The sequence below is a fragment of the Molossus molossus genome, unplaced genomic scaffold (genome assembly GCF_014108415.1).
Source record: "Molossus molossus isolate mMolMol1 unplaced genomic scaffold, mMolMol1.p scaffold_m16_p_1, whole genome shotgun sequence".
In the NCBI taxonomy this organism is placed as follows: domain Eukaryota; kingdom Metazoa; phylum Chordata; class Mammalia; order Chiroptera; family Molossidae; genus Molossus; species Molossus molossus.
In genome coordinates, this window is record NW_023425344.1 from 218,660,676 (window position 1) to 218,688,657 (window position 27,982).

The following is a 27,982-nucleotide window of genomic DNA, read 5'->3' on the forward strand; positions in this document are numbered from 1 at the left end:
TATTTTTTGGGTCTGATTGTCAAAAAATATATTTATTGGTGTGTCCCAAAATTTTAGTAATTAGTTTATGTGTGCTATGAGATGAAAAGGTTAAAAACTGCTGGAGTAAGGGGATCTTCTACTTGACTATTAGCTGGGACATTGGTCTTTTCCTGCCTTTGTGGGCCTGCTGGTTTTGGGACTAGAAATGCACCATCGGCTTACCTGGGTCTCCAGCTTGTCAAATGTAGATCTGTGGACTTCTCAGCCTCCATATTTGGGTGAGCCGATTCCTTATAATCAGTCAGGAACCAATCACTCTCTCTCTCATTATGCGTCAACCTGACTGGACCATGGGGTATACACACACATACACATTCACTCACTCGCATCCTATTGGGTTGTTTCTCTGGAGAATCTTAATACATCGGGGTTGAGACCCACTGTTATAGATTATGTTACTGGAGGAGAAACAGTAGGGAGTAAACAGGGAAGACAGAAGCAAAGCAAGAAACTTCTAGGAAATGACTAGGTATTACCTTTCTTTCCAGAGATTTCAGTTGGATTGTGGTTGATAAAAGTGGACTCCCTGATACGTTTTTGCATCACACATCCAAAATGTCACCTGGCACAGAATACTTACCTGGATACTAGGAAGACATTTGGCAGACTCTACTGTAAAATAAGAACACATTCTATAAGCTGAGCTAATAACAGATTATGTTTATGATTAAGTCACATTAATTTGTCATGATAAAATACATGAAATCCACTTGTTACTCCATAAAAAACTTTCTAAAAGAATGTTTCTGAAGCAAACTCATAGTACATTTGGTGGAAGAGTTTAACCATACAATGTATTTTTGATTTCAGTCTCCTGTATTTTGCTATGTGTTACTTGTATTTGAAGATTTCTTCAGTGGGCCTTTTTTCCTGTACAAGTTTTTGAAATGCAAGTTTCTTTGAAAGTATTTTAAATTGATATCTTATCTAATCTGAATAAATAACTTTATTTGGCACAAAATAGAAGCATTGATAACAGTTAATGTGAATTGTACTGGAGCAATATCTACTAAGTAATCAAGTGCACAAATACACACTGAAGCACAATGGATTCTTCAAGGTCTTGAAGACAAAAATCACAGAGTGGGACTCCTTATATTTAAGACATCCAGGTTTGAAATTGTGTAATCTCACCAGTTTTCAAAAAGTCCAAACATACAAACACAGAAGTACGGCAGAGAATAATCATTTACAGATTTCACTCCAGGAATTTAAAAATTAATTCTAATAAAATTCCATAGAACTACATTTAGTTTAAAACATACAGAATCACAAGTTACATTATGAAAACTTCTCATGTATCCTACTCTTACCTCAATTACTACAAAAAATTCATACTTATCAATGATCTGAGTTAAACATCAAGAATATATAGGCCCGTGCAAATAAACATCAGTAGAATTATACATTTTCAGGTTTTTTTCCATGATTAATATATATTTCCTTCTATTTTAAATGAAGCCTTTCCAATACTATTTTAATAGAACATAATGAATTATGGTTATAATTCCCAATCTATTTATTGTCCCCATCTACTTTTTAGATAACTTACATCAAAGAAATAAAAATATTTTTACCATTGCTTTTCTTCCTTTTCCTAGGTGTAAACAATACCTTTGGAAGAACTTCCAGTAAAGCTGAAATTGACAAGGTTTTATTTCCAGAAATGCAAAAGAACTAATATACTTCTTGGTAAAGTCTTAGAAAAATATTAATGATTAAACTATAGTAGAACAGGAATTCTGGCAACACTGTTGTTTCTAGAGTATTTGTAAAAAATAAAAATAAGAAATTTGTCAATTAATTATTGAGTATTACATAGTATATGACTGCTTTTAAGATGTTCTAGAATATATGGGTTGGAATACTAAAGTTAATACATTTAGCTACAGAATATATGTAGTTTTCTTTATATGGCTGGTTTTTATCGATAATACTAAGAGCTTACAACAATTTTAATACAAATCCTCACAACACCCCTGTGAGGTAGGGATTGCTTATATCTAATTTACAGATGGGAAAGCAGAAAATCAGAATAGGAAATAATAATCTCAAGAGAAATAACATAAATCAAGAAAATTTAGTTTTCTTATAAGGCAGACTACACTTATCAGATACTGAGTTCTGACAATATGGCCAAAAAGGACAAATACTGATACAGTCTGTTTTTCTCCAGGAAATAACTATGAGTAGTATCTAGAAAGAAGAGGAAAATTCTAATCTAATCCAAGGGGAAAATGTCTGTTTAGTATTTGCCCGATACACTGATTAAGGTTTATATAGCATTTCCAGTTTTTAAGAGTTTGGTAATAATTATGCAAACTGTTCTGTATGGCTAAGATTTTTAGCTCCATTTTGAAGATGATTAGTCAACACTAAAAAGGACTTAGCTAGAAGAACACTTTTTTATACAAAGTGATTTTCTTAGTGAGAATCCCTATCTTAAAAAAATACACTTAGGGCACAGTGTTAGTCCTAACAGTTATTTTAAAAATATGCCTGCTGAACAAATGAAAACAAAATGAAATGGGTCAGTCTCCACACCACTGTTCACTGGTTCTCCAGAACCCAGCTTTGGGGATTTGTTTTTTTCTATAAAATGGAGTTAACATTTTTCCACTTCCTAAAACAGAGAGAATACTGTGAAGACTAAGGAAAGAACATTTGCTTTGAATTCCTAATATTAAAAGGAACTACATGAACAGGAATAAAAATACAATTAACCACTATTTTCTCAACACCCAATAAATGTAGATATATTTCTGCTTTAAATTAATGTTGTCTACCATGGCCAATCAGCCACAAGCAAACTCTTACCATTTCTCCAGACGTTGCCCTGAATTGCTGCACAATCCCACAACTCATATATTCCCTAATCACACCCTTTAGATACAAACTTCTTGTGTCAAGGACCAATGACTGAGCAAGTAGTAAAGAACTGTGAAAAGTCAGAAAAATTATGAGAAACAATAAAAATGAAAAAAATAAAATTTTACTTGAAGATGGTTAGGGAATATATTTCCTGAATAGTCTAAAAGACATGAAAATCAATGCTAATATTTGTGTTCATCCTATGAGATGAAATGTTTGAGGGCAGTATGAGTTAGAGTATTTAATTAAATGATTTAAGGTTAAAATTAGATAAAAGTTCTGACCCCAAAGAGCAACACATTTATTTTAACCATTCCCAATACAATTGATCCTATATCCATACCTAGTTAGATTTTTCTCTCAACACATATCAGTCTTGAACCCAGGAGACTTTACTCACTTGTCTAAGGTAGAAACCCTATGGCCTGGCCAGTGTGGCTCAGTGGTTGAGTGTCGTCCCATGCACCAAGAGGTTACCGGTTTGATTTCCCATCAGGGCACACACCCAGGTTGTGGGCCTGATCCCCAGTGGGAGGCACGCAGGAGGCAGCCAATCCATGTTCTCTCTCATCAATGTTTCTATCTCTCCCTCTCCCTTCCTCTCTCTCTAAAAATCAATAAAGGAAAAAAAAATTTTTTTTAAAGCACTAAGATAGAAACTCTACTGCTTTAGACAATGCCCAGTGGTTTTCTTCATTCAACCCTCAAGAAAAACTTACCACTTCATAATTCAGCTAACCTCAATTTACCCAGAGGAAACCTGTGCACCTTTAGAATGAGCTGTATTACCTGCTCTTTGAGGTCCCTCCTAACTAAACTCTGATGGTGTCAGGAAATGACCTCAGAGTGTGCAGTCACAAAGAATATTTAAAAAGTTTTTGTATGCCGTTAAATTCTATGCCTCACAACCCAAGTTTATCAGATTTATTAAAATATCTGTGAGGCTTAGTATTTAACAGAGCAGTACACAAAAAAGATAAGGCTGTTTTGAAACCTTTCTCTTTTGTTATTCTTGACCATCTAGTATTAGATAAACATTACAGAAACAATTTAGATCTATCCTTTGTGGTGAGGTTTGATCAGCTATTTCCCAGCTACACAGAACAGTAGAATCTATCATTTAGTATATCAATTTTAATTTTTCTGGGGTTTTAGTTTTATAAGTTTCATCACTATAAAAGGGAGTTAAAAGTTTATTCACAGAGAAAAATCTACCACAGATTTTAAACATAGTTCTAGGACATTGACTCTATCTACTCTGCTGGTTTTATGGACCAGAAAAAAGTGAAAACTGTCACTGAAAAATTACTTTTCAAGGACTGTTAGAAAATTAATTCAGGCAGCCTAGAAAATCCTCAGACACTGAGGGTATAAAGATAATATGTAGTTTTAACATTTTCCTTCTTAAACTCATGGAAACCTCTAGCCATAGAAAAAATCTCCAGTTGTTCTTACGGTCTTTAAGAAAACATTAGATTAAGTTAACAACACTGGGGTGTTAGTCTATGCAGATCTATCCAAATCTCTGTCTCTGTATGCTCATCTATGTGTATGTACCTTATTGTTACTCTCTTTAGGATTTTTTATGTCTGACTCTTCTCCTTTTCTCTCATTTTGAACTAAAATATTTTTTATTAAAAATGAGGTATGAACCCTGGCCAATTTGGCTCAGCGGTTAAAGCCTTGGCCCGTGGACCAGAGAGTCCCAGGTTCGGTTCCCCCTAAGGGCATGTACCTCAGTTGCGGTTTGTCCCCGGCCCTGATTGGGGTTGTGTGGGTGGCAGCCACTCGATGTGTCTCTCTCACATCGATGTTTCTCTCTCTCTTCCTCCCTCCCTCCCTCCCTCCCGCTCTATCTGAAGATAAATGCAAAAAAAAAAGAGGTATGCGCACAATGTTAAAAGAAAAATAAAAGCCATGTAAAATGTTGCAGATCTAGTAAGTAAAACATAATTTTAAAACTGCTCATGATTTGGTATAGCTATGCTTCAAATAATTTTTTATATATAACATAGTTATACATTAAAATAACTACTAATTTCCTATATGGCGAAAATATTTTTACATAATTCTCATAGGAGCTTATGCATGTGAAATGTTAGCCAAAAGTACCAGTCTAAAATATTCTTTAAAAATATTTCATTTACTTCATATTAATTTGATTTTACTGATTCTACAACCTGGAAAAACTTACAAATTCTATATATAACTATTTACTCTAAAGTTCCATATTACTACAATGATTTCTGTTTTCTAAATTGCGAATTTATGAAAAAGTTCACAGTCCTCGATGAAGGTTATTTTAATAGCCATGAATTAATATCTTACAATAAGGTGACCTAATATATACAATGTTAAAACTATGGATAAATGGTAAAAAACAAAGTCACTAAAACTCGAGGAAAATATTTTATGAATAAAAATGCATGTAAATTTTGTCAGAATTGATATAAAAATTCTGAAAGAGGAACTGCTACTCAACTAGGATAGTGTCCACATTTTCTTGTGTGAGCTCTGACTCTAAGGCACAAGATGAGTCTAACTGTTCTTGCGACAAGCGAGAACTTTTCAGGGGGACATCAGACCAGCTGTCACAATATGGCTGAAATCTCTGGGCTAATGCATTACCAAACCTTTGGCATCGGTTGTATCTGTAAGATTTACCTTTGTGTGTATACATGTGTTCCAGCAATTGGCTCTTTCGGAGAAATTTATGACCACAGATGGTACAGCTGATTTTTCTTTTCCTTGAAAAAGAAAAATTACAGTTTAATTCTACTGGCTCTGTGTCTTTGGAGATCAAAGACACTTGACTGATCTGCAAAGGCTCAGTGGTACCGCGGTTTGAGTGGTCAGGCTGTTGCTCATTCTCCTTGACAATGAAGGAGCTGAGCCTGCGGCAGTCAAGAGTGTCGTTATTTTCATTAAGTGGATGCACTTCACCAAGGTCATTACTTTCCAGAATGGAAGCAGGGACACCAAATGGGAGAGATCCAGACACATGCGTATGGAGATGTTGTCTTAGGTTACCACGGGAATCAAAACGTTCTCCACAGTAATGGCATAAGTGAATTTTGATACTACTTTCTGTGAAAGTGGGACCTGTCATCTCTGATGAGGATGAGGAGTGGCTTTGGGAGATCACAGATTCTGGGTCACATCTCTCCTGCTTGATGGACACTGGAGGCTTCTGGTGTTCCTCCAAGGCCTGGGCAGCAGGACGGGCCCTCTGCTGGTCAGCAGTGCCATCATCCAGCCCAATAGCAAGAGAAAGCTGCAACTGGGGGTGGTCACTCTGGACAGCGGCTCTGTTTCCATTGTTATTGGAAGGAGCTTCTTTGACCTCCAGCCCTTGTTTGACAGCTGCTTTTTGGGTTGTTGAGATTTGAATACCATACAAATTTGAGGACTGCACAGTCTCTGGTGAGAACACTTGATTCATTTCAGTTGCAATGTGAGAAAGGTAGTCGGCGTGAAGAAATCGAATCCCTTCCTCCAAGCGACTATGATCCACAATCTGTTTTGGCCCTTTCCCCGTGTACATAATGTGCAACAAATAGCTGAATATGTCGGGTTGGATATCTGTTGGTTGTATTTTTATGCATTCACTGTTAAAAACAAAAAACAGATCCACACAAAATGAAACAACCTAGTTGGCCTTTTAGTTAACAGTATACAGTCTTAGGATAAAGCAATTTCTTCCTAAGAAGTTTAAACTTAGCAATCTGCCTTGATGGAACACAGCAACAAAAGTTTAAACTTTCATTGGATACCAGTTTTATGGCTCAGCAACCATTCTTCACGTATCTAATCTACTGCCTAAAGTTACAAAACAGACAGATATTCTGATTAGTTCAACATTTATGTAGTGACTTCTAAGTGATACTGGCTGTCAGAGAGTAGAAAAATTACAAAAAAAAAGAAAAATTACAAATAAAATAGGTACCCTGCTCTTAAGGAACTTCACAGTCTATTGAGTATATAACCAAAAGAACCAAAAACAGGGACTCAAACAAATACCCATACACCAATGTTCAGTACAGCATTATTCACATTAGCCAAGAGATAGAAACAACCCAAGTGTCCATCAACAGACGAATGGATAAACACAATGTGGCACATATATACAATGGAATATTATTCAGCTATAAAACAGAATGAAGTTCTGACACATGCTAGCTCTATGAATGAACCTTGAAAACATGCTAAATGAAATAAGCTAGATACCAGAGGATAAGTTTTATATGATGCCACTTATAAGAAATATCTGGAATAGGCAAATTCATAGAGACAGAAAGTAATTTAGAGATTAGCAGGAGCTTGTAGGAGTGGTGGTGGTGGTGGTGGTGGTGGTGGTTGAGGAGTTATTACTTAGATAAAGTTTCTGGAGTAATAAAAAGTTTTAGAAATAAATAGTGGTGATGGCTGCACAACACTGTGAATATAATTAATGCCACTGACTTGTACAATTAAAAATGGTTAATATGCCCTAGCTGGTGTGACTCAGTAGAGCGACAGCCCATGCACCAAAGGGTCACAGATTTGATTCCCAGTCAAGGGCACGTACTGGGTTACAGGTTCGATCCCTGGCCCTGGTGGGGGCATGTGCAGGAGGCAACTAATCAATGTGTCTCTCTTACACCGATGTTTCTGTCTGTCTCTCTCTCTTTCCCCCTCCCTCCCTTCCAGTCTATAAAATGCAATGGAACAATATTCTTGGTTAAGGATTGACAACAACAAAAAATGGTTAATATGACAAATTTTATGTTATATATATTTTATCACAATAAACATATTTAAATATGTTAAAGGGTGTATTGAAATTGGTCATTTATTTTTATTATTATTTTTTTTAATCCTCACCTAAGGATATATTTTTTCCAAATATTCAGATAGAGTGGAGGAAGAGAGAGAGAAACATCAATGTGAGAGAGACACATCGATTGGCTGCCTCCCACACGACCCTGACCAGGGCCAGGGGCGAACCGCAACCGAGGTATGTGCTCTTGGCCAGAATCAAACACGTGAATCTTTGGTCTGCGGGCCAATGCTCTAACTGCTAAGCCAAACCAGGCAGGGCAGTAATTTATTTTTTATATTTTTTAAATGTATTGGGGTGACATTGGTCAATATGATCATATTGGTGAAATTGGTAATATTTAGAATTTAAATTATGCTAACCATATTTTGTCTTCCAAACTATATTAATATCTACTCTTTAAGATTTTTTTTCTTTATTGATTTTAGGAGAGAAAGGAAGGAAGAGGGAGAAAGAGATAGAAACATTGATGAGAGAGAATATCAATTGGCTTGCCTCTTGCATGCCCCCCACTGGGGATCAGGCCCACAACCTGGGCATGTGCCCTGACTGGGAATCGAACCAGCAACCTGTTGGTGCATGGGTCAACGCACAACCACTAAGCCACACGGGCAATACATCTACTCTTTAAATCACAAATAAAATACAGGGATAACTTTGAAAAGTTTAAAATAACTCCCACGCCCATTTTTTACATAAGAATCCAGAATTCAGACAACAGATGGAAGTAACTCTGTGACAGGAAGTCAAGAAACACCCTGAAAAATTAGGATAAAGACAACCTGAGGAAAGTGTTGGATGTCAAGGAATAATGGAATCAGTCAATGGACTTACTTCCCAGAAGCAAAACTTGTATGAATGCATCAGAAAGCACTGGGTGTCAGCATGCTGACAATCCACTTCTGTAGTCCTGATATCTTGGGCTTCCCTCCTGGACTTCACTCTTAGCTCTGACCCACCCACTTTCACAGTCTGTGGCAGGTGCTTTTTATATCAGTACAGAGCTCTGTTAACTGAGGATTTTTAGTTGCTCAACAGATAACATATAGCAGGCTGCCACCTTTGTATCTCCTGGACTTACTTTAGCAAGATGCCTGGTACACAATAAGTATCATGAGAGCTGAACCAATTCATAGCTCTCAGACAAGACTGATGTGAAGGTAGTGCTTCTAATCTAGTTTCTACATTGACACTAGTCAGAGAGGAAATTCTTTGGCATGGCAGAAAATACTACCCATTACCTGTCCCCCACTCTAACCTCCTCTCCACTTTGTGCCATACATTCCAATCATTCTGATCTAGCCTGGTTTATATCTGCATGTTTTCCTCTGTCTTCAATGAACTTTCTTGCATTCCTCTACATCTGAAAAACAACTAATCCTTTAAGATTCAGGGCCTTTGTAAAACCTGTTCCAACCTTCTCAAAATAGAGCTGCTGACACTCCACTCTACCTTGTACAATACTACTAATACAGACTTACCACATTAATTATTAATAACAGCAGCTAACAGTGCAAAGCTCCTGTTCTAAGCATTTTATATTATTAATCCATTTAATCTTCTCAACACCATGAGTGGGTACACCATTCTAGTGTTTTACAGAGAAAAAAACTGAGGCACAGAGAGAAATTACACTGTAATCATTTTCTTTACATGCATTACCTCTCTATTGGACTATACATTTCTTGAGGGCAGGGATTATAACTTATCTGTTACTGGGGTTTAGTACAGTGCCTGACATGTAAGTGTTGAATGAATGAACAATTTAAAAAATGTATAACCGAGCCCTGGTCAGGTGGCTCAGTTGGTTGGAGTATCATTCGTACACCAAAAGGTTGCAGGTTTGATCCCCAGTTGGGGCACATATGGGAGGTAAATGATCAATGTTTCTCTCTCACATTGATGTCTCTCTCTCTCTCTCTCTCTCTCTCTCTCAAAATCAATAAGAAAAAAACAAACAAACAAAAAAACCACATACATCCTCGAGTGAGAAGTTAGAAAAAGAGAGAAAACTGCCCTGGCCAGTTTGGCTCAGCAGTTAGAACATTGGCCTGTGGACCAGAGACCCAGGTTTGGTTCCTGCTAAGGGCACGTACCTCAGTTGTGGTTTGTCCCCAGCCCTGGCTGGGGTTGTGTGGGTGGCAACCAGTCGATGTGTCTCTCTCACATCAATGTTTCTCTCTCTCTCTCTTCCTCTCTCTCTCCCTCCCGCTCTATCTGAAGATAAATGCAAAAATGTCCTTGGGTGAGGATTAAAAAAAAGAGAGAGAAAAAACTAACTTAAAAAATTAAGTATAATTAAAGCTGGGATCCTAAGTATTTCATGTAAGGTCCTTTAAAAATAACACAGACTGTTCTATCACTTTCAACCTAGAATGGGGTAAAACTATTCTTCACCAAGAACTCAGAATCTGAACACCATTTCCCAGCCCTCTCCCTACATACCTATCATGTTAGGGTAACCTAATTTCAAAAAAGCTTTTCGAAAAAAATATTTGAAACAAATAGCCTTTGAACTGTAATATGGAATATAACAAGGTGGGTAGAATTAAGACACTGAAACCTTGCTATGAAAGTGTTATGGAATAGAAATCAACAACTTAGTGATTAAGAGCACAGACCTTTAAGAGCACAGATCTTCATTTGAGTCTAATTTATTAGCTGTATAATCCTGGATGAGCAAGTTACATAACAACTGAGTCTCAATTTCCTTTTCTCTAAAATAGTATGGACAACAGAATTTACATCAGGTAAATACTTAGTGCTTGGGTAGAGAATAAGCCTTCTATAAATTTGAGCCATTATTGTCTTTATTCTTATCTTCTATCATGGATCCTTCACACTGTATTTAATTACTGATATGTAAAAAGAATATATATTACAAAATTTTTTTTCCTATGGTGACCCCCATAACAAAGAATCCCCCAAATGATGTTATAATAAGGTTCATATATACCAAAATATTAAAACTCTTCTGGCCCGGCCAGTGTGGCTCAGTGGTTGAGCCTGGACCCATGCACCAAGAGGTCGCTGGTTCAATTCCCGGTCCAGGCACATGCCCAGGTTGCAGGCCCAATCCCCAGTGGGGGGCATGCAGGAGGCGGCCAATCGATGTTCTCTCTCATCGATGTTTCTCTCTCTCCCTCTCCCTTCCTCTCTCTCTAAAAATAAAGAAAAAGTAAATAAATAAAACTCTTCTGATTTACAAAAGCACATCCTTACCTTGTTTGGTGAATAAATATCATCTTGAAATAGTTAGAAAAAGCAGCAAGCACTGCTCTGTGGGCTTTGAAGTAAACATCTCCAATAGCAACTGTGCAATCACACAGAAAACCAAATTCTCGTTGCATGTTCAGCTGCTGCAGAAGGACAAGGCTATGGCTAGCTGTGTCCATTGTGGCTCTAAGAAAAAAGACAATATAAAGATTTTTTAAATACAAAATTGACTACAGTTCACACAAACCTACAGAGTACAAGGATATGTAAATTTAAATAAAATTATTCAACCATCTTCTTTTTTTTTAATCCTCACCCAAGGATATGTTTTTATTGATTTTAGAGGAGAGGGCGAAAGAAAGAGAGAGAAACATTGATATGAGAGAGAAACATCAAATGGTTTGCCTCCTGTACCTGCACAACAAAGGATCGAATCTACAACCTAGGTATGTGTCCTAACCAGGAATCAAACCCAAAACCTTGTGGTGTATGAGACGATGCTCCAACCAACTGGGCAACATTTTTTTTTTTCAATTATAGTTTACATCCCATTATATTGTATTACCCTGGCTGAGTAGCTCAGTTGGTTAGAGCATCATCCTGATACACCAAGGTTGTGGGTTGGATCCCCGGTGAGGGTACATATAAGAATCAGCCAATAAATACATAAATAAGTGCAATAATAAATCAATGTTTCTCTCTCTCTGTATATATATATATATATACACACACACACATATATATGTATACATATGTGTGTGTGTATGTATGTGTGTGTGTATATAAATATATAAATTTTGCATTAGTTTCAGCTGTACAGCATAGTGGTCAATACTTTTCTATACTATTAATTTCACCCCAAACCTAGCTAACATTAAATCCTCCTAATATGACAATCAGTATCTACTCTGCTGAAACCATAAATATTTGTGGGGTTTTTTTTATCATCTGGTAAAAAGGCAGCTTAGTATAAGTGATATAGGAGCAAAAGGAAGGCCTGTCTACTTTTATCTATACAAACACAATGTTTTTAGTCTTCAGTTTTCCTCACTGGAAAATGGGAATGATATTGATCCCTGCCTCAGAGCTAAATGAGATTAGTTATGTGAAAAGCACTTTGTTAATAAGATAACAGTGTGTCCTGGCTGGGCTAGAGCTGTCACTGTTCCTTAGAGATCCTTAGAGCTGTCACTGTTCCTTAGGAGGACACTGGCCTCCTAAGCATCACACAGTGTTTGGGAAAGTTATCACAGTAAGGTGAGGAGCCCTAAAATAGATGTCAAGCCCAGCCAGTGTGGCTCAGTGGTTGAGCTTCAACCCATGCACCAAGAGGTCACAGGTTTGATTCCCAGTTGGGGCACATGCCTGGGCTGCAGGCTTGAGCCCCAGGAGGGGGCATGCAGGAGGCAGCCAACTGATGTTTCTATCTCTCTGTCCCTCTCTCTTCCTTTCTAAAAATCAATAAAAACATATTTTAAAAATAGATGTCAAGCCACATCCTCTGATTTACATGGGGCCTGGGAGCCCGATGGGAAAGAACCTAAACCCTGATCTTAGCTGCACTCAGACACATACAAGTATGTAGAGTCATGAAGGAAGTAGAATGCAGGATGGGTGCACTGGTCTCAGGGGGAAAAATCATGCATGACAAAGAACATGCAAAAGAATTCTGGCAGAAAAGTCTAGTGTGAGTACAAGGACATTTTCGAGCGCTGTGGTTCCAGCCCGGCCGGTGTGGCTCAGTGAACTGAGCATTATCCCATGGACCGAGAGGCCCCAGTTTGATTCCTGGTCAGGGCACGTGCACAGGTTGTGGGCTCGATCCCCAGTAGGAGGCATGCTGGAGGCAGCTAATCAATTCTCACATTAATGTTTCTCTCTCTTTCTCTCTCCCTTCCCGTCTCTGTAAAGAATCAATAAAAACATATTTTTAAAAAAAAGAGTGCTATGGTTCCAGAGAGGTGGGAGGCTGTGCTTCACCATCTTCTCCACCCTAACTGTACAGAGAACCCTGGTGCTTTAGGAAGAAGGCATCACTGGGGGAGCTGAGAGAACCTCTTCTAAAAAAAAGCAGACCCTAAAAAGAGAAGGAAGTTTCCTTCCTAGCCAGAGACCAAAGGGTAAGGAGGTCAGTGATTAGAATGTGAGGTTAGCTGTGTGGACATTGGCAGTAGCTTGAGCAGCAGACAGCTGAGTGATTGATAATATAATAAAAATAGCTAACACTATATAGAGCTTACTATTGTGTCAAGCAATTGTTCACTGACTTAATTCTCAGTACAGCTCTATGAGAAAAGGAATATTCAGTGAATCTTACATATGAAGAAACTGAATCAGCACAGAGAATTAATTTACCCAAGGTCACACTACTATTAAGCAGCAGAGCAGGGGATTCAAACTCAGGCCTGGATTCCAGTATTCAAATGTCCTCTCTCTCTACCTCCCGGGGAACATGACACACAATCTGGAGGAGCCCAGAGAACAGGCCAGATTACACATCAAGGCACCCCGGGGAAGCCTCAGGAATATCTGGAGTAAAATTTTCTTCTGGGAGGGAAACTAGGGAGTAAGGAGTTAAGTGTGTGTGTGTGTGTGGGGGGGGGGGGACGACACACAATACTATTTAAACTTAAAAAAAACCAAAACCTTTTATGGAAGTTTTATATCATAATATATACCTCCATGTATTCCTTTTCCCCTCATTAAAAAAAATATTTTTTTCTTTATTGATTTTAGAGAGGGAGAAAGGTAGAGGGAGAAAGATATAGAAACAATGATGAGCGAGAACATCAACTGGCTGCCTCCTGCATGCCACCCATTGGGGAGTTGGCCCACAACGAGGGCATGTGCCCTGATCAGGAATAGAACTGGCAACCTCTTGGTCGATCGATGCTCAACCACTGAGCCACAACGGCCAGGCTCATTTTTTATTTTAAAAAAGTTTTTTAATTCTACACCTGAGTAAATGTGCTTTTTAAAATGTTTATTTAGCCCTGGCCAGTTTGGCTCAGCGGTTGGAGTGTCAGCCTGCGGTCCAGAGAGAGCCAGGTTCGGTTCCCGCTAAGGGCACGTACTCGGTTGCAGTTTGTCCCCGGCCCTGGTTGGTCGTGCGGGTGGCAGCCACTCGATGTGTCCCTTCACATCGATGTTTCTCTCTCTCTCTTCCTCTCTCTCTCCCTCCCGAGGACATTTTTCCATTTTTTGTCCAGATAGAGCGGGAGGGAGAGAGAGAGGAAGAGAGAGAGAGAAACATCGATGTGAAGGGACACATCGAGTGGCTGCCACCCGCACGACCAACCAGGGCCGGGGACAAACTGCAACCGAGTACGTGCCCTTAGCGGGAACCGAACCTGGCTCTCTCTGGACCGCAGGCTGACACTCCAACCGCTGAGCCAAACTGGCCAGGGCTATTTACTTATTTTTTAATCATGCTTTTTTTTTTAAATCCTTTTCCATTGATTTTCAGACAGAGTGGGAGGGAGGGAGAGAGAAACATTGATGTGAGACAGAAATATTGATTGGTTGCCTCCTGCATGCACCTGGACTGGGGATCAAACCTGAAACCTGGGTATATGCCCCAACAGGGAATTGAACCCACCTTTCCATGTACAGCACGATGCTACAACCAACTGAGCCACACCAGCCAGGGCTTCCCCTCATTTTTAAAAATTATATTTCCAAGAGACAAGTAGGTACAGGAAACAATGTAACTAATAACCACCTACCCCTAAACCTTATAAACCTGGTAGAGAACCCCTGGCATCTTCCTCCTCATTCTATCCACCCATTCACCTTGCTTCTAAAAGTAACCAACATCCTGAATTTGATGTTTATAACTCTCCTATATTTTGCCACAATATTATAGCATATGTATATATCCCTTAAGAAGGTATGCTATTGTTTTGCATGTTTTAAATTTTTATAAATATTGTACTTTAGGAATACTAAAACCTGCTTAATTTTACATTCATACATTATTTTTTTAAAATCGTATTCTTTTTTTTTAGAGAGAGAGGAAGGGAGAGAGGAAAACAGATCATCTGCATCCTGTACGCCCCCTAATGGGGATCAAGCCCACAACCCGGGCAAGTGTCCTGACTGGGAATCGAACTGGTGACCTCTTGATGTATAGAACAACATTCAACCAACTGAGCCACACTAGCCAGGGCTAAAATCCTACTTATTCAAACGTGTTTCCTCTTTTCTTCCCCCAGTTAAAACAAACAAAAAAACTCTTACCCCTTACATTCTCATTTTAAAATCCTTTAAATCAGCGGTTCTCAACCTGTTCGTCGCAACCCCTTCGGGGGTCGAATGACCCTTTCACAGGGGTCACCTAACACACAACAGTAGCAAAATTACAGTTATAAAGTAGCAATAAAAATAATTTTATGGTTGGGGGTCACCATAACATGAGGAACTGTATTAAAGAGTCCGGCACTGCCCTGGCTGGTCTGGCTTAGCGGTTAGAACGTTGGCCTGCGGTCCAGAGAGACTTGGGTTCGGTTCTCGCAAGGGCACATACCTTGGTTGCAGTTTATCCTCGGCCCTGGTTGGGTTGTGTGGGTGGCAGCCACTTGATGTGTCCCTTTCACGTCGATGTTTCTCTCTCTCTCTTTCTCCCCACACCCTATCTGAACAAAAAATGGAAAAATGTCCTCAGGTAAAGATTTAAATAAATAAATAAATAGAGTCCGGCATTAGGAAGGTTGAGAACCACTGCTTTAAATAGTAATGAAATAAGAAATAACAAGATAGCCCTGGCTGGTTTGGTTCAGAGATTAGAGTGTTGGTATGTGGACCAAAGAGTCATAGGTTCAACTCCGGTCAAGGGCATCTACTTCAGTTGCAGTTTGACCCTGGTCCTGGTCGAGGTCGGGGTCTTATGGGAGGCAGCCAGTAGATGTGTCTGATGTGTCTCTTTCACTTCTTTGTTTCTCTCTCTTTCTCTCCCTCACTCCCACTCTATCTGGAATTAAATGGAAAAATATCCTCGGGTCAGGATTAAAAAAAAAAGAAATAAGAAAATGACAAAACCTGCCCTGGCTGGTTTGGCTCAGTGGTTAGAGCATTGGCCTGCGATCCAGAGAGACTTGGGTTTGGTTCCTGCTAAGGGTATGTACTTTGGTTGCAGTTTGTCCCCAGCCCTGGTTGGGTCATGTGGGTGGCGGCCATTAGATGTGTCCTTTTCACATCGATGTTTCTCTCTCTCTCTCTCTCTCTCTCTCTCTCTCTCTCTCTCTCTCTCCCGCTCCATCTGAACAAAAAAATGGGAAAAAAAAAAATTACAAAACCTACAGAGACTTGAGACTACCTCTAAGAATATAAACAAAATCCAAATTGTGGGTATTGTTCCAGAAGGCCATTTAATCAAAAGCCATTATTTAGTTCGGCGGTGTAGCTCAGCGGTTGAGCATCGACCCATGCAGCAGGAGGTCGCCGGTTTGATTCCCCATCAGGACACACACCCAGATTGTGGGCCCGATCCCCAGAGGGGGGCATGCTGGAGGCGGCCAGTCAGTGTTCTCTCTCATCGATATCTCCATCTCTCCCTCTCACTTCCTCTCTCTCTAAAATCAATAAAGGAAAATAAAATTTTTTTTAAAAATCCATTATTTATTATATTGAACACATTTCTCTAATTCTAAATCACCATCAGTTTACAGGGAGACTAAAAAAATAAATAAATAAATAAAATTCTATATTGGAGATTTCAGTATGTGAAAAACATGTCTTAGATTCAATGAAATGGATCAAACTGAAGTACCTTAAACTAGCCTTACAAACTGTCTCCAAAAAACCCTCTCAGATCATAAACATTTTTTACCAGTTCTTTATATATATATATTACATTAATAGAATGAACTATTGAACCATATGAAAATGAAAGTAGCACACTAAAAAGCCACATATAGAAAAATCTTGTGGTTAATAGTCTGTAACAGTTAAATTCACTTACTGAAAAAACATATTATTTATTGAAGAGAAATTTAGTAAAGAAAAATATCTGAAAGCATGCTTGGCACAAGGCACAGGGACAGAAAAAATTACATAGATGCTACAATCTAGAAAATTGCAGGCTAAAGGGGCAGATGAAACACAGTAATTACAACATGAAGTGACAAGTGCCATAGAGCAGTTCGGAGAACATATTATATGAGGGGGAGATTAATAACTGGTGACCCAATGGAAAATAAGCCATCTGAACTGGATTTAGATGAATAGGCAGAAGGTGAACATAGCATTGCAGGCAAAAAAAAAGACAGAATGAGTAACATATATATAAATAAATGGATAACTGAAGAATTCAGTTTAGCACAGAAAAAACAAAAGTAAACAAGAGATGGGGTCAGATCACAGAGGGTACTGAATGTAAAACTAAAAGGTATTTGAGCCCTGGCCTGTTTTGCTCAGCGGTTAGAGCATCGGCCAGTGGACCAGAGTCCCAGGTTCAGTTCCCACTAAGGTCACGTACCTCGGTTGCAGTTTGTCCCTGGCCCCAGTTGGGGTTGTGTGGGTGGCAACCACTCAATGTGTCTCTCTCACATCGATGTTTCTCTCTCTCTTCCACCCTTCTCCCTAGTGCTCTATCTGAAGATAAATGCAAATTGTCCTCGGGTGAGGATAAAAAAATAATAATAAAAAATAAAAAAATTTAAAAAAAAATAATAATACAATAAAATAAAAAAATAAAAGGTATTTGAAATGGAGAACTGTGTTAAGATGTTTTCTGTGAAGGAGAACAGTGCAGTAGTTAAAGCTTAACCTCTGAAATCAGACAGTTTGGATTAAAATCCCCGCTATGCCACTTAGCTGTGTGGTCTTCACAACACACCACTCTCTGGGCCTGTTTCACTTATAAAATATGGATAATTACAGTATCTACCTCAAAGGTTGTTATATAGATTTAATAATATGATGCATATAAGCACGTAGAAATAGTGGGCCCGTGCCCAGCTGCTATGGCTCAGTGGTTGAGCATCAACCCATGCACCAAGAGGTCACCAGTTCGATTCCAGGTCAGAGCACATGCCCAGGTTATGGGCCAAATCCCCAGTGGGGAGCATGCAGGAGGCGGCCAATCAATGTTCTCTCTCATCAATGTTCTTCTCTCTCCCCTCCCTTCCTCTCTCTCTAAAATCAATAGAGAAAAAAAAATAGTGGGCCCTTAGTAAATGTTCAGTAAGTAGCAGTCATCACCACCATCATTAGGCTTCGGACCAAGACTGATCAGTCTTGCCCTGGCTGGTGTTCTCAGTGGTCAGAGCATCAGCACCAAAGGGTCTTGAGTTTGATTCCCAGTCAAGGTCATGTACCTCAGTTGCAGTTCGGTCCCAGCCCTGGTTGGGGTCGTGTGGGAGGCTACCAGTTGATGTGTCTCTCTCACATCCATGTTTCTCTCTCTCTCTCTCTCTCCCTCCCACCCACTCTATATGAAGATAAATGGGAAAAAATATCCTCAGGTGAGGATTAACCAAAGGAAAAAAAGATTGGTTGGATTAGTGCAATATATAAAAAAAGATTAGCAAGGGAAAGACATGGAGAAATAAAAACCAGCAAGGAGCCTACTGGAATACCCAAGTAATGATGCAAATGAAGGAAAGAATAGGAGGTACACCAGAGTTAGAACTGACATGACTTGGCAGCAGATTTGGTCAGCCAAAGAGAAGATCAAGTCAAAGGTGAGTCTCAGAATTCCAGCTTGTGTAACTAGAAGATTTTGTTCATTCCTTCAGATCATATTTGCAGAATAACAGCCACGTGCTAGGTGTTGACATAAAGGCAGGGTCTCAGAATGCCAAAAAGGCATAGAAACAAGCTTGATAAGAGACGAGTTTCACTCTGGACACTGTGAGTTCAAGGTGTTCACTTTAGGACATCTGAGTACAAATGTTTAGTGATCAGTGAAGAGACAATATGTTGGTCTGGGGCTCCAGAGAGAGCAGGGCTGGAGAGGGAGAGGTCCTCTGAAATGACAAGGCTGAAGTTACCAGTAGTGAATGGAACTAGTGAGTAAAATAAGATTAAAAAAAGCTAAAAATAAATCCTTGAATAACACAGAAAAGACACAATAAGGAAGACAGGAAAAATAAGAAAACACACTGTCATTGGGTAAGATAAGGGAGGTGAAGGAAAGGTGAGAACCTTGACAAGAGGAGGTGGCAATGACGGAAAATGCTGCAGAGAAACATGGAGATGAGGCCTATTAGAACACCCTCAAGTACGTGACCAAGAGATCTCTGGTGACCTCCGAAAACAGTCTGAGAAAACAGCAAGGGCAAAATATCTGACTGCAAGGTGATGATGGAAAGCAGGGCCATAAGGGGTAGGTACAAACAGGATAGGACATTGAGGATGCTGCAGACTAAAGATAACTTTCACGCTAGAGTAGAACCTCTGGAAGCCAGAGGAATGCAATCAACAGTTATAAGCACAGCAGATAACCATGGAGAAAAGAGGACTTTCTTTTCCTAATGATGGAGTAGAAATGGTGCATATGAGGAGAGAGAATTCATAAGTATTCCTTTAGATGGCATTTACAATTCAGAAGACAGTCCACATGCAGAGGGAAGAGGTGAGTTTAAGCCTTGAAAGAAACCTAGAGTAATAATCCCTAATGCTAACATAGAGTGTTGAAATTTAGAGAAATTTCACTTATACTTATTTCTTTCTGCTTCAGATCATTTATAATAATCTATTTTCAAGTTCACTGACTTCATCATTTCTAATCTATTAAACCCATTCAGTGAATTTTTTTTATCACAGATAGTTTATTTTCAGGTCAAAATTTTTCATCTATTTTTTGTTAGTTTCTATTTCCCTGCTGAGATTTTTTATTTGTTCACACATTACCACCTTATTTTGCTTTACATCCATATGCAGTTATAACAGCTGCTTTAGATCTCTGTCATCTTGGGGTCAATCTCCATTAATTAGGGTGATAACTTCCTGTTTCTTATATTTGTAGTCATTTTGGATAATACCCTAGACATTGTGATTACTATAGTAAAGGCTTTAGATTCTGTAACATTCTTCCAAAGAGTACTGATGTTTTTGCAGTTAACTAACTAGGCTGGACTTAAACTCCAAGTTCTGCCTCCCTACAGTCCAGATTTTTCAGTGTTAGCTGTGCTGTTTGAAGGCTGTTCAACACATGTATAAGTTTAAAGGTTGGCAAGAGATTCTAGCTAAGTTTATATACAGTATATAAGTTTATATACAGTATTTAGCTCTTCTATTCATCCTTTCTAGGGTTTCCCTGCTTACTTTCCAACTGTGTGGTCACTCTGAACTCTGTCCTCTATTCTTCAAGCAAATATTACAGGTTATTATCCCAGATTTAGCCATCCCCTCATGTCACCAAATGGGGCCTTCTCTCAGGATAAAAGCCAAAAAAATGAAAATCTACCCACTGTTACTCCCTTCTTCCAAGCATAGACTTCACTGCAGTTTCTGCCGGCATTCTGTCACTTGAGAATTTGGTAGTTTTAAAACTTTTTTTTTCAAGTTATAGTTTATATCTCAATAAAACTATAAACTTTTATTTTATAATTCTTAATCTTAATAGGAACTACTCAGCCATCACCCTTTATCAGCAATATTAATGGTCTCAAAATCCATTTACACCCTTAAGAAAAGTATTATGGCCTGGCCGGTGTGGCTCATTGGTTGAGCATTGACCCATGCACCAACAGGTCGCTGGTTCGATTCCTGGTCAGGGCACATGCCTGTGGGCCAAATCCCCAGTGAGGGGCATGTAGAAGGCATACAATTGATGTTCTCTCTCATCAATGTTTCTCTTTCTCTCTCCTTCTCCCTTCCTCTCTAAAATAAATCAAGAAAAAGAAAATTAAAAAAAGAAAGAAAAGTATTATGGACTGGGAAGAGCCATTGTTCATATGGGTTATGATTACCAACAGTTACTATATGAGAAATTAAAAGTGAGAAAATTTTTAAAATTTATTTAAAATAACAATAAACTCACTATATATTAACATAAATAATACTCCCCCTTCCCCCCAAAATATGTATTTTTTGTCCTGGCTGGTTTGGTTCAGTGGTTAGAGTATCAGCCTGCAGACCAAAGAGTCACAGGTTCCATCCATTCCAGTCAAGGGCACGTACCTCGGTTGCAGTTCAGTCCCGGCCCTGGTCAGGGTCATGTGGGAGGCAAACAGTCGATGTGTCTCTCTCATATCAATGTTTCTCTCTCATTCCTTCTACTCTATCTGAAGATAAATGAAAAAAAGTATCCTTGGGTGAGTACTAAAAAAAAAAAAAAAAGTATTTTCAAAGTGAGAAGGGTGGCATTGTTTTATATTTTGTAGTCCTTTTTAATAAGTGGCTTTAAAAAATATAGCTGGGTTCTTTTCTATACTTCTGCTGCCATGTTTTGGTTTATGTACATTACAAGATTTTGGCCTTGCAAAAGAGAGATACTTGTAGACCCACTGAAAGGGTTTCAGGAACCTCCAAGGACCACATTTTGAGAAATCTGTCCTACATTATATTTTTCTGACACTGTGCGGTAACAAAACAGGTACTAAGTTAGTTCCATTTTATGGTTGAAGAACTATAGGCTCAGAGAGGGTGGGAAAGGTACCCGAAATCAAACAACTAGCTATTAGATGATGTTGGTAGTACTTTAATTCAAGTGTGACTATAAACTCAATGCCTTTTCTTCAAAATTCCCTTCTGGAACTTTCAACATATTTACTGATGACAGATTTTACAAATACACTGAATGAAATAAAGGGATAAGTTCTCCAAGTTTATGAAATGAAACAAATTCAGATTTGTTAAAAAAAAAAAAAAAAAGAACCCACAGCTTATATACACTAGGTTCATTCAAACCTGCTTGCACAATAGGCCTTTGATGTTTGAAGGTAACATAACCAGATTTTACCTCAGGTCAATAAAGACAATCTGCACTGGTGTGACTCAGTGGATTGAGTGTTGCCCCATGGACTGAGAGGTCCTGGTTTAATTCCTGGTCAGGGCACATGCCCAGGTTGTGGGCTCAATCCCCAGTGGAGGGTGTGCAAGAGGCAGCCAACTGGTATGTCTCTCTCATCGATGTTTATCTCTCTCTCTCTTTCTCTCTCTCTCTCACTCTCTCCCTTCCTCTCTCTCTCAATAAAAATATATTTTAAAAAATAAAAATAGCCATGGCTGGTTTCAATTCCAGTCAAGGTTGCAGTTCATCCCTGGCCCTGGTTGGGCAGCCTGTCGATGTGTCTCTCTCATATTGATGTTTTTCTCTCTTTTTCTCTCTCTCTCTTCCATCCCCCCTCCCTCCCACTCTATCTGATGATAAATGGAAAAATATCTTCAGGTGAGGATTAAAAAAATAAAAAAATAAAAAAATAAAAATAAAGACAATCCATCACCAAGTTACTAAGAACACTTTCTAATGCAACCTACTTTGCAAGTTATTAACTAGGCGTTTTACGTAGCCTTTGCTCATCATTTCTTTGGTCATCAATTTTATTTTCTCTAGTATGTAAACAAAGTTTCTTATGCATACAGAAAGATCTTAGAAGCTACATTTGAGATTTTTTTTTTTTTTTTTTATCCTCACCCGAGAACATTTTTCCATTTTTTGTTCAGGTAGAGTGGGAGGGAGAGGAAGGGAGAGAGAGAGAGAAACATCGATGTGAAAGGAACACATCGAGTGGCCACCACCCGCACGACCAACCAGGGCCGGGGACAAACTGCAACCGAGGTACGCGCCCTTAGCGGGAACCGAACCCGGGTCTCTCAGGACCGCAGGCCGACGCTCTAACCGCTGAGCCAAACCGGCCAGGGCTACATTTGAGATTTTTGATAGAAGTTTTTTAAACGTAAGAGAGACTGCAGAAAAATAATTTAGCCCTGGCCGGTTTGGCTCAGCGGTTAGAGCATCGGCCTGTGGTCCGGAGGGACCCGGGTTTGGTTCCCGCTAAGGGCACGTACCTCGGTTGCAGTTTGTCCCCGGCCCTGGTTGGTTGTGCGGGTGGCAGCCACTCGATGTGTCCCTTTCACGTCGATGTTTCTCTCTCTCTCTCTTCCTCTCTCTCCCTCCCACTCTATCTGAACAAAAAATGGAAAAATGTCCTCGGGTGAGGATGATAAAAAAAACAAACAAACAGAAAAATAATTTATCATTTTCTTATATTTACAAACACTAGAGCCAAAAATATAAGTGCTACATCTTAAAATGCTTTATTTATCATCAAAGTGGTATTTATATTACAATAGGGTTAGCACTGATATTTAAGAGACTACAAAAGCCTTTATTTATTAGATTGCAGTAACTCTGGGTTAGTTCAAATTAAGTAAACTAGAACAGCTTTATACCAGTATCTACATTTGTTTAAATCAAAGTTTGATTGATATTCAATATTTTTTATTTTTATTTATTTTTTTAAAAAATGTATTGTATTAGGCCCTGGTCGATTTGGCTCAGTGGTTAGAATGTCGGCCTGCGGTCCAGAGAGACCTGGGTTCGGTTCCTGCTAAGGGCACATACCTCAGTTGCAGTTTGTCCCCAGCCCTGGTTAGTCATGTGGATGGCAGCCACTCGATGTGTCCCTTTCACATCGATATTTCTCTCTCTCTCTCTCTCTCTTCCTCCCAGTCCTGAACAAAAAATGGAAAAATGTCCTCGGGTGAGGATTTAAAAAAAAAAAAAAAATTATTGTATTAGTTACACTGGTAGCCAGAACGATGTCCTGGAATACACAGCCTTTCATGCTCTCAAGCTGTAAGAATCTTAAAAACAAAAAAAAAAAGGAGTGCGTCATTTGTTTCTGTAGAAAACAAATAGTCTTAGGTATTTTCTCTGTGGTTCCTACCACTGTGCCTTTATTATAAATCATTAAGAAGACAGGAAAGTTGGCAGAAGAATGTGTACAGCTTATTTTGAGATACTCATTCATAGCTATAAATGCAAAGGTAAAAGCAGAGATATTCAAACTGCCACATGATAAAAGATTTTATACAATGATCTTAACTTTTAATGATACTTTCACATGATTTTGTGAAGGTATAACCTAGAGAATGTTTGCAGAAGTAATTTTATCCTGGAATAGTGGCTCTTATTGCCGACTGTATTATAAAACTTTTCATGTACAGTTGTACTGCCTGAGTCCTGCTCCAGACTAACCCAAATGCAATTGTTGCTGATGAAGCACAGATTCTTCTTTAAAAACCTCCGCAGGCATTTCTAAGATACCTCAGTAAAGAGCTACTGCACTGGAAAAAGAGGGGACAAAGAAACTCTAGAAAATATTTCACACTCTAAAATTACAGAGAAAACAAAACAACTTCACAAGAAGTGCTCAAAATGTGGGAATTATACCAATTACATTAAGTGAACAAAAATCAACAATTCTAATTCTCATTGTAACTTTAAACTAAAAAATTAGCCAGATTAAGAAACAAAAGTGCTCCCGAACTAGTAAGATGGGCAATGGGGGAAGAGAAGGAACATACCATTTTTAGACTTCTTTTTAAAAAATATTTAGGAAAAAGAGATATTTACTCTCATACACTATTACACCTATTTTCATAATTTCTTAAAATGATGTAGAAATTCCAAATCTGAAAATAATGGTTGAGGTAAGATCTGCAGTAATTCTAGGCATCAGCTTATAAAAATCACTGAGAATATTACAGAAGAGGGCAGGAAGCAGACATGGTAGATGATACAGGAAGAGAGTTATGCTCTAAAAACTTTTAACGGAACAAGGAAACGTTAGTTTGGGGCCTCCTGCCTGTTGGCAGACACAGCCAGCCTATACCACATCTCTAACCCCCATCTAACCAACATGTGGGATGCCTGATAAAGCCACAGCACTAGGCAAACAAAAATGCTAACACCAGTCAGTGCAAAGTGCTAGTGGACCTTAAAAAAAAATCAGAATCTTGTGAAGGAAAGGAAAAGATTCTTCTTAGTCTACTAAAAAAAAGACTGCATCTCTGAAAGAAAAAAATAAGGTACTAAAAGGACGGGAGAAAGCTGGAAAACAACAGTGCTAGTACAGATCTAGAACACAGTACAAACAAGAGTGATTATAACTTCTGAATATAAGTAAACCAATACTTCCTTTGCCACAGAACGTTCCACAAACACATTATCCACATGGGCTAATGAGACCCTTTGCTTAAAGTGTCTAGTTTTTCAGAAGGAACAAAAAGTCATTGTATATTGATTTGTAACCAGGGAAGAGGTAAATTAGAAAGATTCCAAAAATAACAACACTACAAACACTTTTTCTAAAGATAAGATTAAAAGAAAAATTCCTGCTAGCAAAGGGAAAGCAGAAGTATTAATAAATTCAGTCAATAACCCTGAAACTGATGGTTGCTTCAAACACTTTATTTCCTCTTACTCCACTCTCCCTAAGCAAGTTTAAGTAGCGATAATATCTTTCCTATCCTAGAGGGAATAATACTCTTCTAGTTATTATCAATAACTACTGTAACGAGTAAATACTATGTGCAAGGCCTTGTGCTAAGTGCTCTGTGTACATTATCTCTTTTAATCCTGACTGTGACTATATGTGTTCTTCTTTCCATTTTACAAATGAGGAAAACCAAGATTTAGGACACATAACTAGCAAGTGGTATAAAGTGGGGATCAAAAGTTAGGTCTGATTCCACAGCCTGTGCTAGCAACTATAAACTGAAGTAGTATTTTCATTAGCGTTCTTTTATCAAAAGACTGAAGTTCACATGCAATTTGCAATAAATAAGCAGAAGGGGAGCACAGGAAGTGGTGCAGAAGTACTTTATAATTTATCAAGATAAGAGCACCTGCACTTTTGTAAGACAAGAAAAGAAAAAAGACATCTCTGCAATAATATAAAACTCCCAACTCTTTTCTGGCCCTGTTATTACTAAAATGGACAAGTTTTTCTTACAAGATGGTCAAGCAGCACCTACAGACCACAGTAAATAAATCACTTTGGTTCAGTGGTGGGGAGTGCATTATGCAACACTTCCCAGCACAGCCCTCACCAGGATATTTTACAGCCAAGGCACTTGGGCCCCTCCTCCCCAGAGCTAGACAGCCTGGCTCCTTCGTATTCCCCTCAGGAGATAGGGTGGAAGCACACAGCTCCACTTTCTAAGGCACAGAGGGCAGCTGAAAGTCCTGCTCAGCCTCTCTGGGCAACCACAGGCGCCAATAAATCAGCCACAGGCGATTTCTCTCATCCCCTTCCTGGCTTGAAGTGGTAGTGAGATATAGTCTGTGCAAAAGAGCACAGACTAGACTCAGGAAATAAGTGATCTAGGCTTGAATTTTACTGCAAATGGCTGCAACACTGAAGCCAAGTGAATCTCTCTCAGCCTGTTTCCTTGTTTGTTTGTAATATGGAGACAATACTACCTCCTTTTGGAAGGTATAAGAAATTCATCTATGAAAGCAGCTAGCCATTGCAGGTACTTAATAATTAACAGCAACCAAACCTAAGAAGAATCCATCTTCACCACCTCCAAATAAGATATTCAGGGCAGGGCTGGGCAAAAAGGTGTAGCAGGTCCTATGAGATCCCTCCCTCCTCTTTTGCTGACCGTCCCTGTGACGTTTCACTGCTTCCTGATAACCTCCCAGCCATCAGTACTAATCTATTCCATGTCCTATCCCATCATTGTTTTGTTCCCTATTAAAGAGCTTATGTCTGATAATGGATTAACAGTATACTCTTAATTAAAACATATCCAGATTGCTAAAGAGGGCTTTGATGTCTTAACCTTAAGGAAGCAACCAACGCTGCAAATGTTGGTTATTCTTGCAGAGAACAAGGTTTTATGGGGGTAAGGGCGTGGGTTGAGCTTCAAAGTACATCATAGCCATTCTATTTCGTCTAGAAATAGTGCCAACCCCATTTCTTAAAATACCAAAACTATCACACACTGGCAAAGTCTAATTTCTCAAGAATCTGGATCAAGCCAAGTATAATCACCTCTGACAGTCTCTATAGTGAGTGGGTTACTGGCATTGCACTCCTGGTGTGGTAGACAGCACAGCGACCAAGGTGTCCGGAGACCTTGAGTCCGCTTACTCAAGAGGTGCAGGACCTCAATCAAGTTACACACTTGCTCTTTTGGCCGGGTGTCCTCATCTGTAAAATAAGAGGGATGAACTGCATTTTCTATAAAGCCCCTTTTAGCTTTAAAATCTGAGATTACAAAGTGTACTTTACACTTGGCAAAATCCTGTGATAACGAATAGCATCACCAAAAAGACGCGATTCTCAAGAAAATGAATGCCAACTTTAATCCCTGGAGGGGAACCCGGCGTTAATTTATGAAACATGTTAGCTGCTGTCAAGTTCCAGGTACAGTGCCAGGGGCTGCTTAAACAGCTTGAAAACAGATTGCTTTCTCCAAATGAGCGCTAGCTAGGGAAGGAAGTGATAAATGGGGCAGACTTTAAGAAAAACTGGATATGCTTAGAATGAGATTAATATAATCTGAAAAAAGAAAGAAATGAATTATGGGACGGGAGGGGTACTTCCTGCTCTAGAAACAAAGTAATCACAAATGGGGGTGGGAAGGGAGAGGGAAGACATTGGCCTCTGGCAGGCTGCACCTGGAAACCCGCCCACTCGCAAGAGGGGTCGGCGCGATCGCCCGCGGAACGCCAAACGCCAGTCGGGGCTTGTGCGGGGTCGCAGCCCAGCCTGCAGCAGGCGTCCTCGCGAGCGATCCTAGCCTGCGTCAGGCCCCGACAACGGCCTTGTGCGCGCAGTGAAGGCGGCTCTGGGCATCCTCGCACCAGCGCTCACTCGCGGTTGCCATTTTCCTCCTTGCCCTGATTGACATGTAAAACGGACCAAAAACACCCCTCTCCCCAGCTACTTGCATCTGTTCCGCGACTGGCGCAGCTGCAGGCCGCCGCCGCCCCCAGCGGCTCGCGGCGGGAGGGACTGAGCCTGGAGCAGCCCACAGGGGCCGGGCCGCGTCGCTTACCCAGACGCCGCCGCGGCGGCCGGCCGGCTCCTCCATGCGGGAGGGGCGGCTCCCGCGCCGCCAACGTCACGC

At 39.5% G+C, this 27,982-nt stretch overlaps 1 protein-coding gene across 3 annotated transcripts; it reads right to left on the bottom strand.

The window, feature by feature from the left end:
* Positions 1-16: 16 nt before the first annotated feature.
* On the bottom strand, positions 17-27,944 carry ZBTB25 (zinc finger and BTB domain containing 25). 3 transcript variants are annotated; one of them, XM_036254115.1, is made up of 4 exons: positions 26,902-27,527; positions 10,955-11,134; positions 5,578-6,521; positions 17-654 (listed from the first exon to the last, which is right to left on the bottom strand). In XM_036254115.1, exons 2-4 carry the CDS (start codon positions 11,125-11,127, stop codon positions 536-538), a joined length of 1,236 nt encoding a protein of 411 aa, XP_036110008.1. In that variant the 5' UTR covers positions 11,128-11,134; positions 26,902-27,527; the 3' UTR covers positions 17-535. The 3 variants fall into 3 exon arrangements, with proteins under 3 accessions (XP_036110008.1, XP_036110001.1, XP_036109992.1); XM_036254108.1 differs by lacking the exon at positions 17-654 and adding an exon at positions 27,911-27,944 and having other exon boundaries at positions 5,312-6,521; positions 26,902-27,060; XM_036254099.1 differs by lacking the exon at positions 17-654 and having other exon boundaries at positions 5,312-6,521.
* Positions 27,945-27,982: the final 38 nt, after the last annotated feature.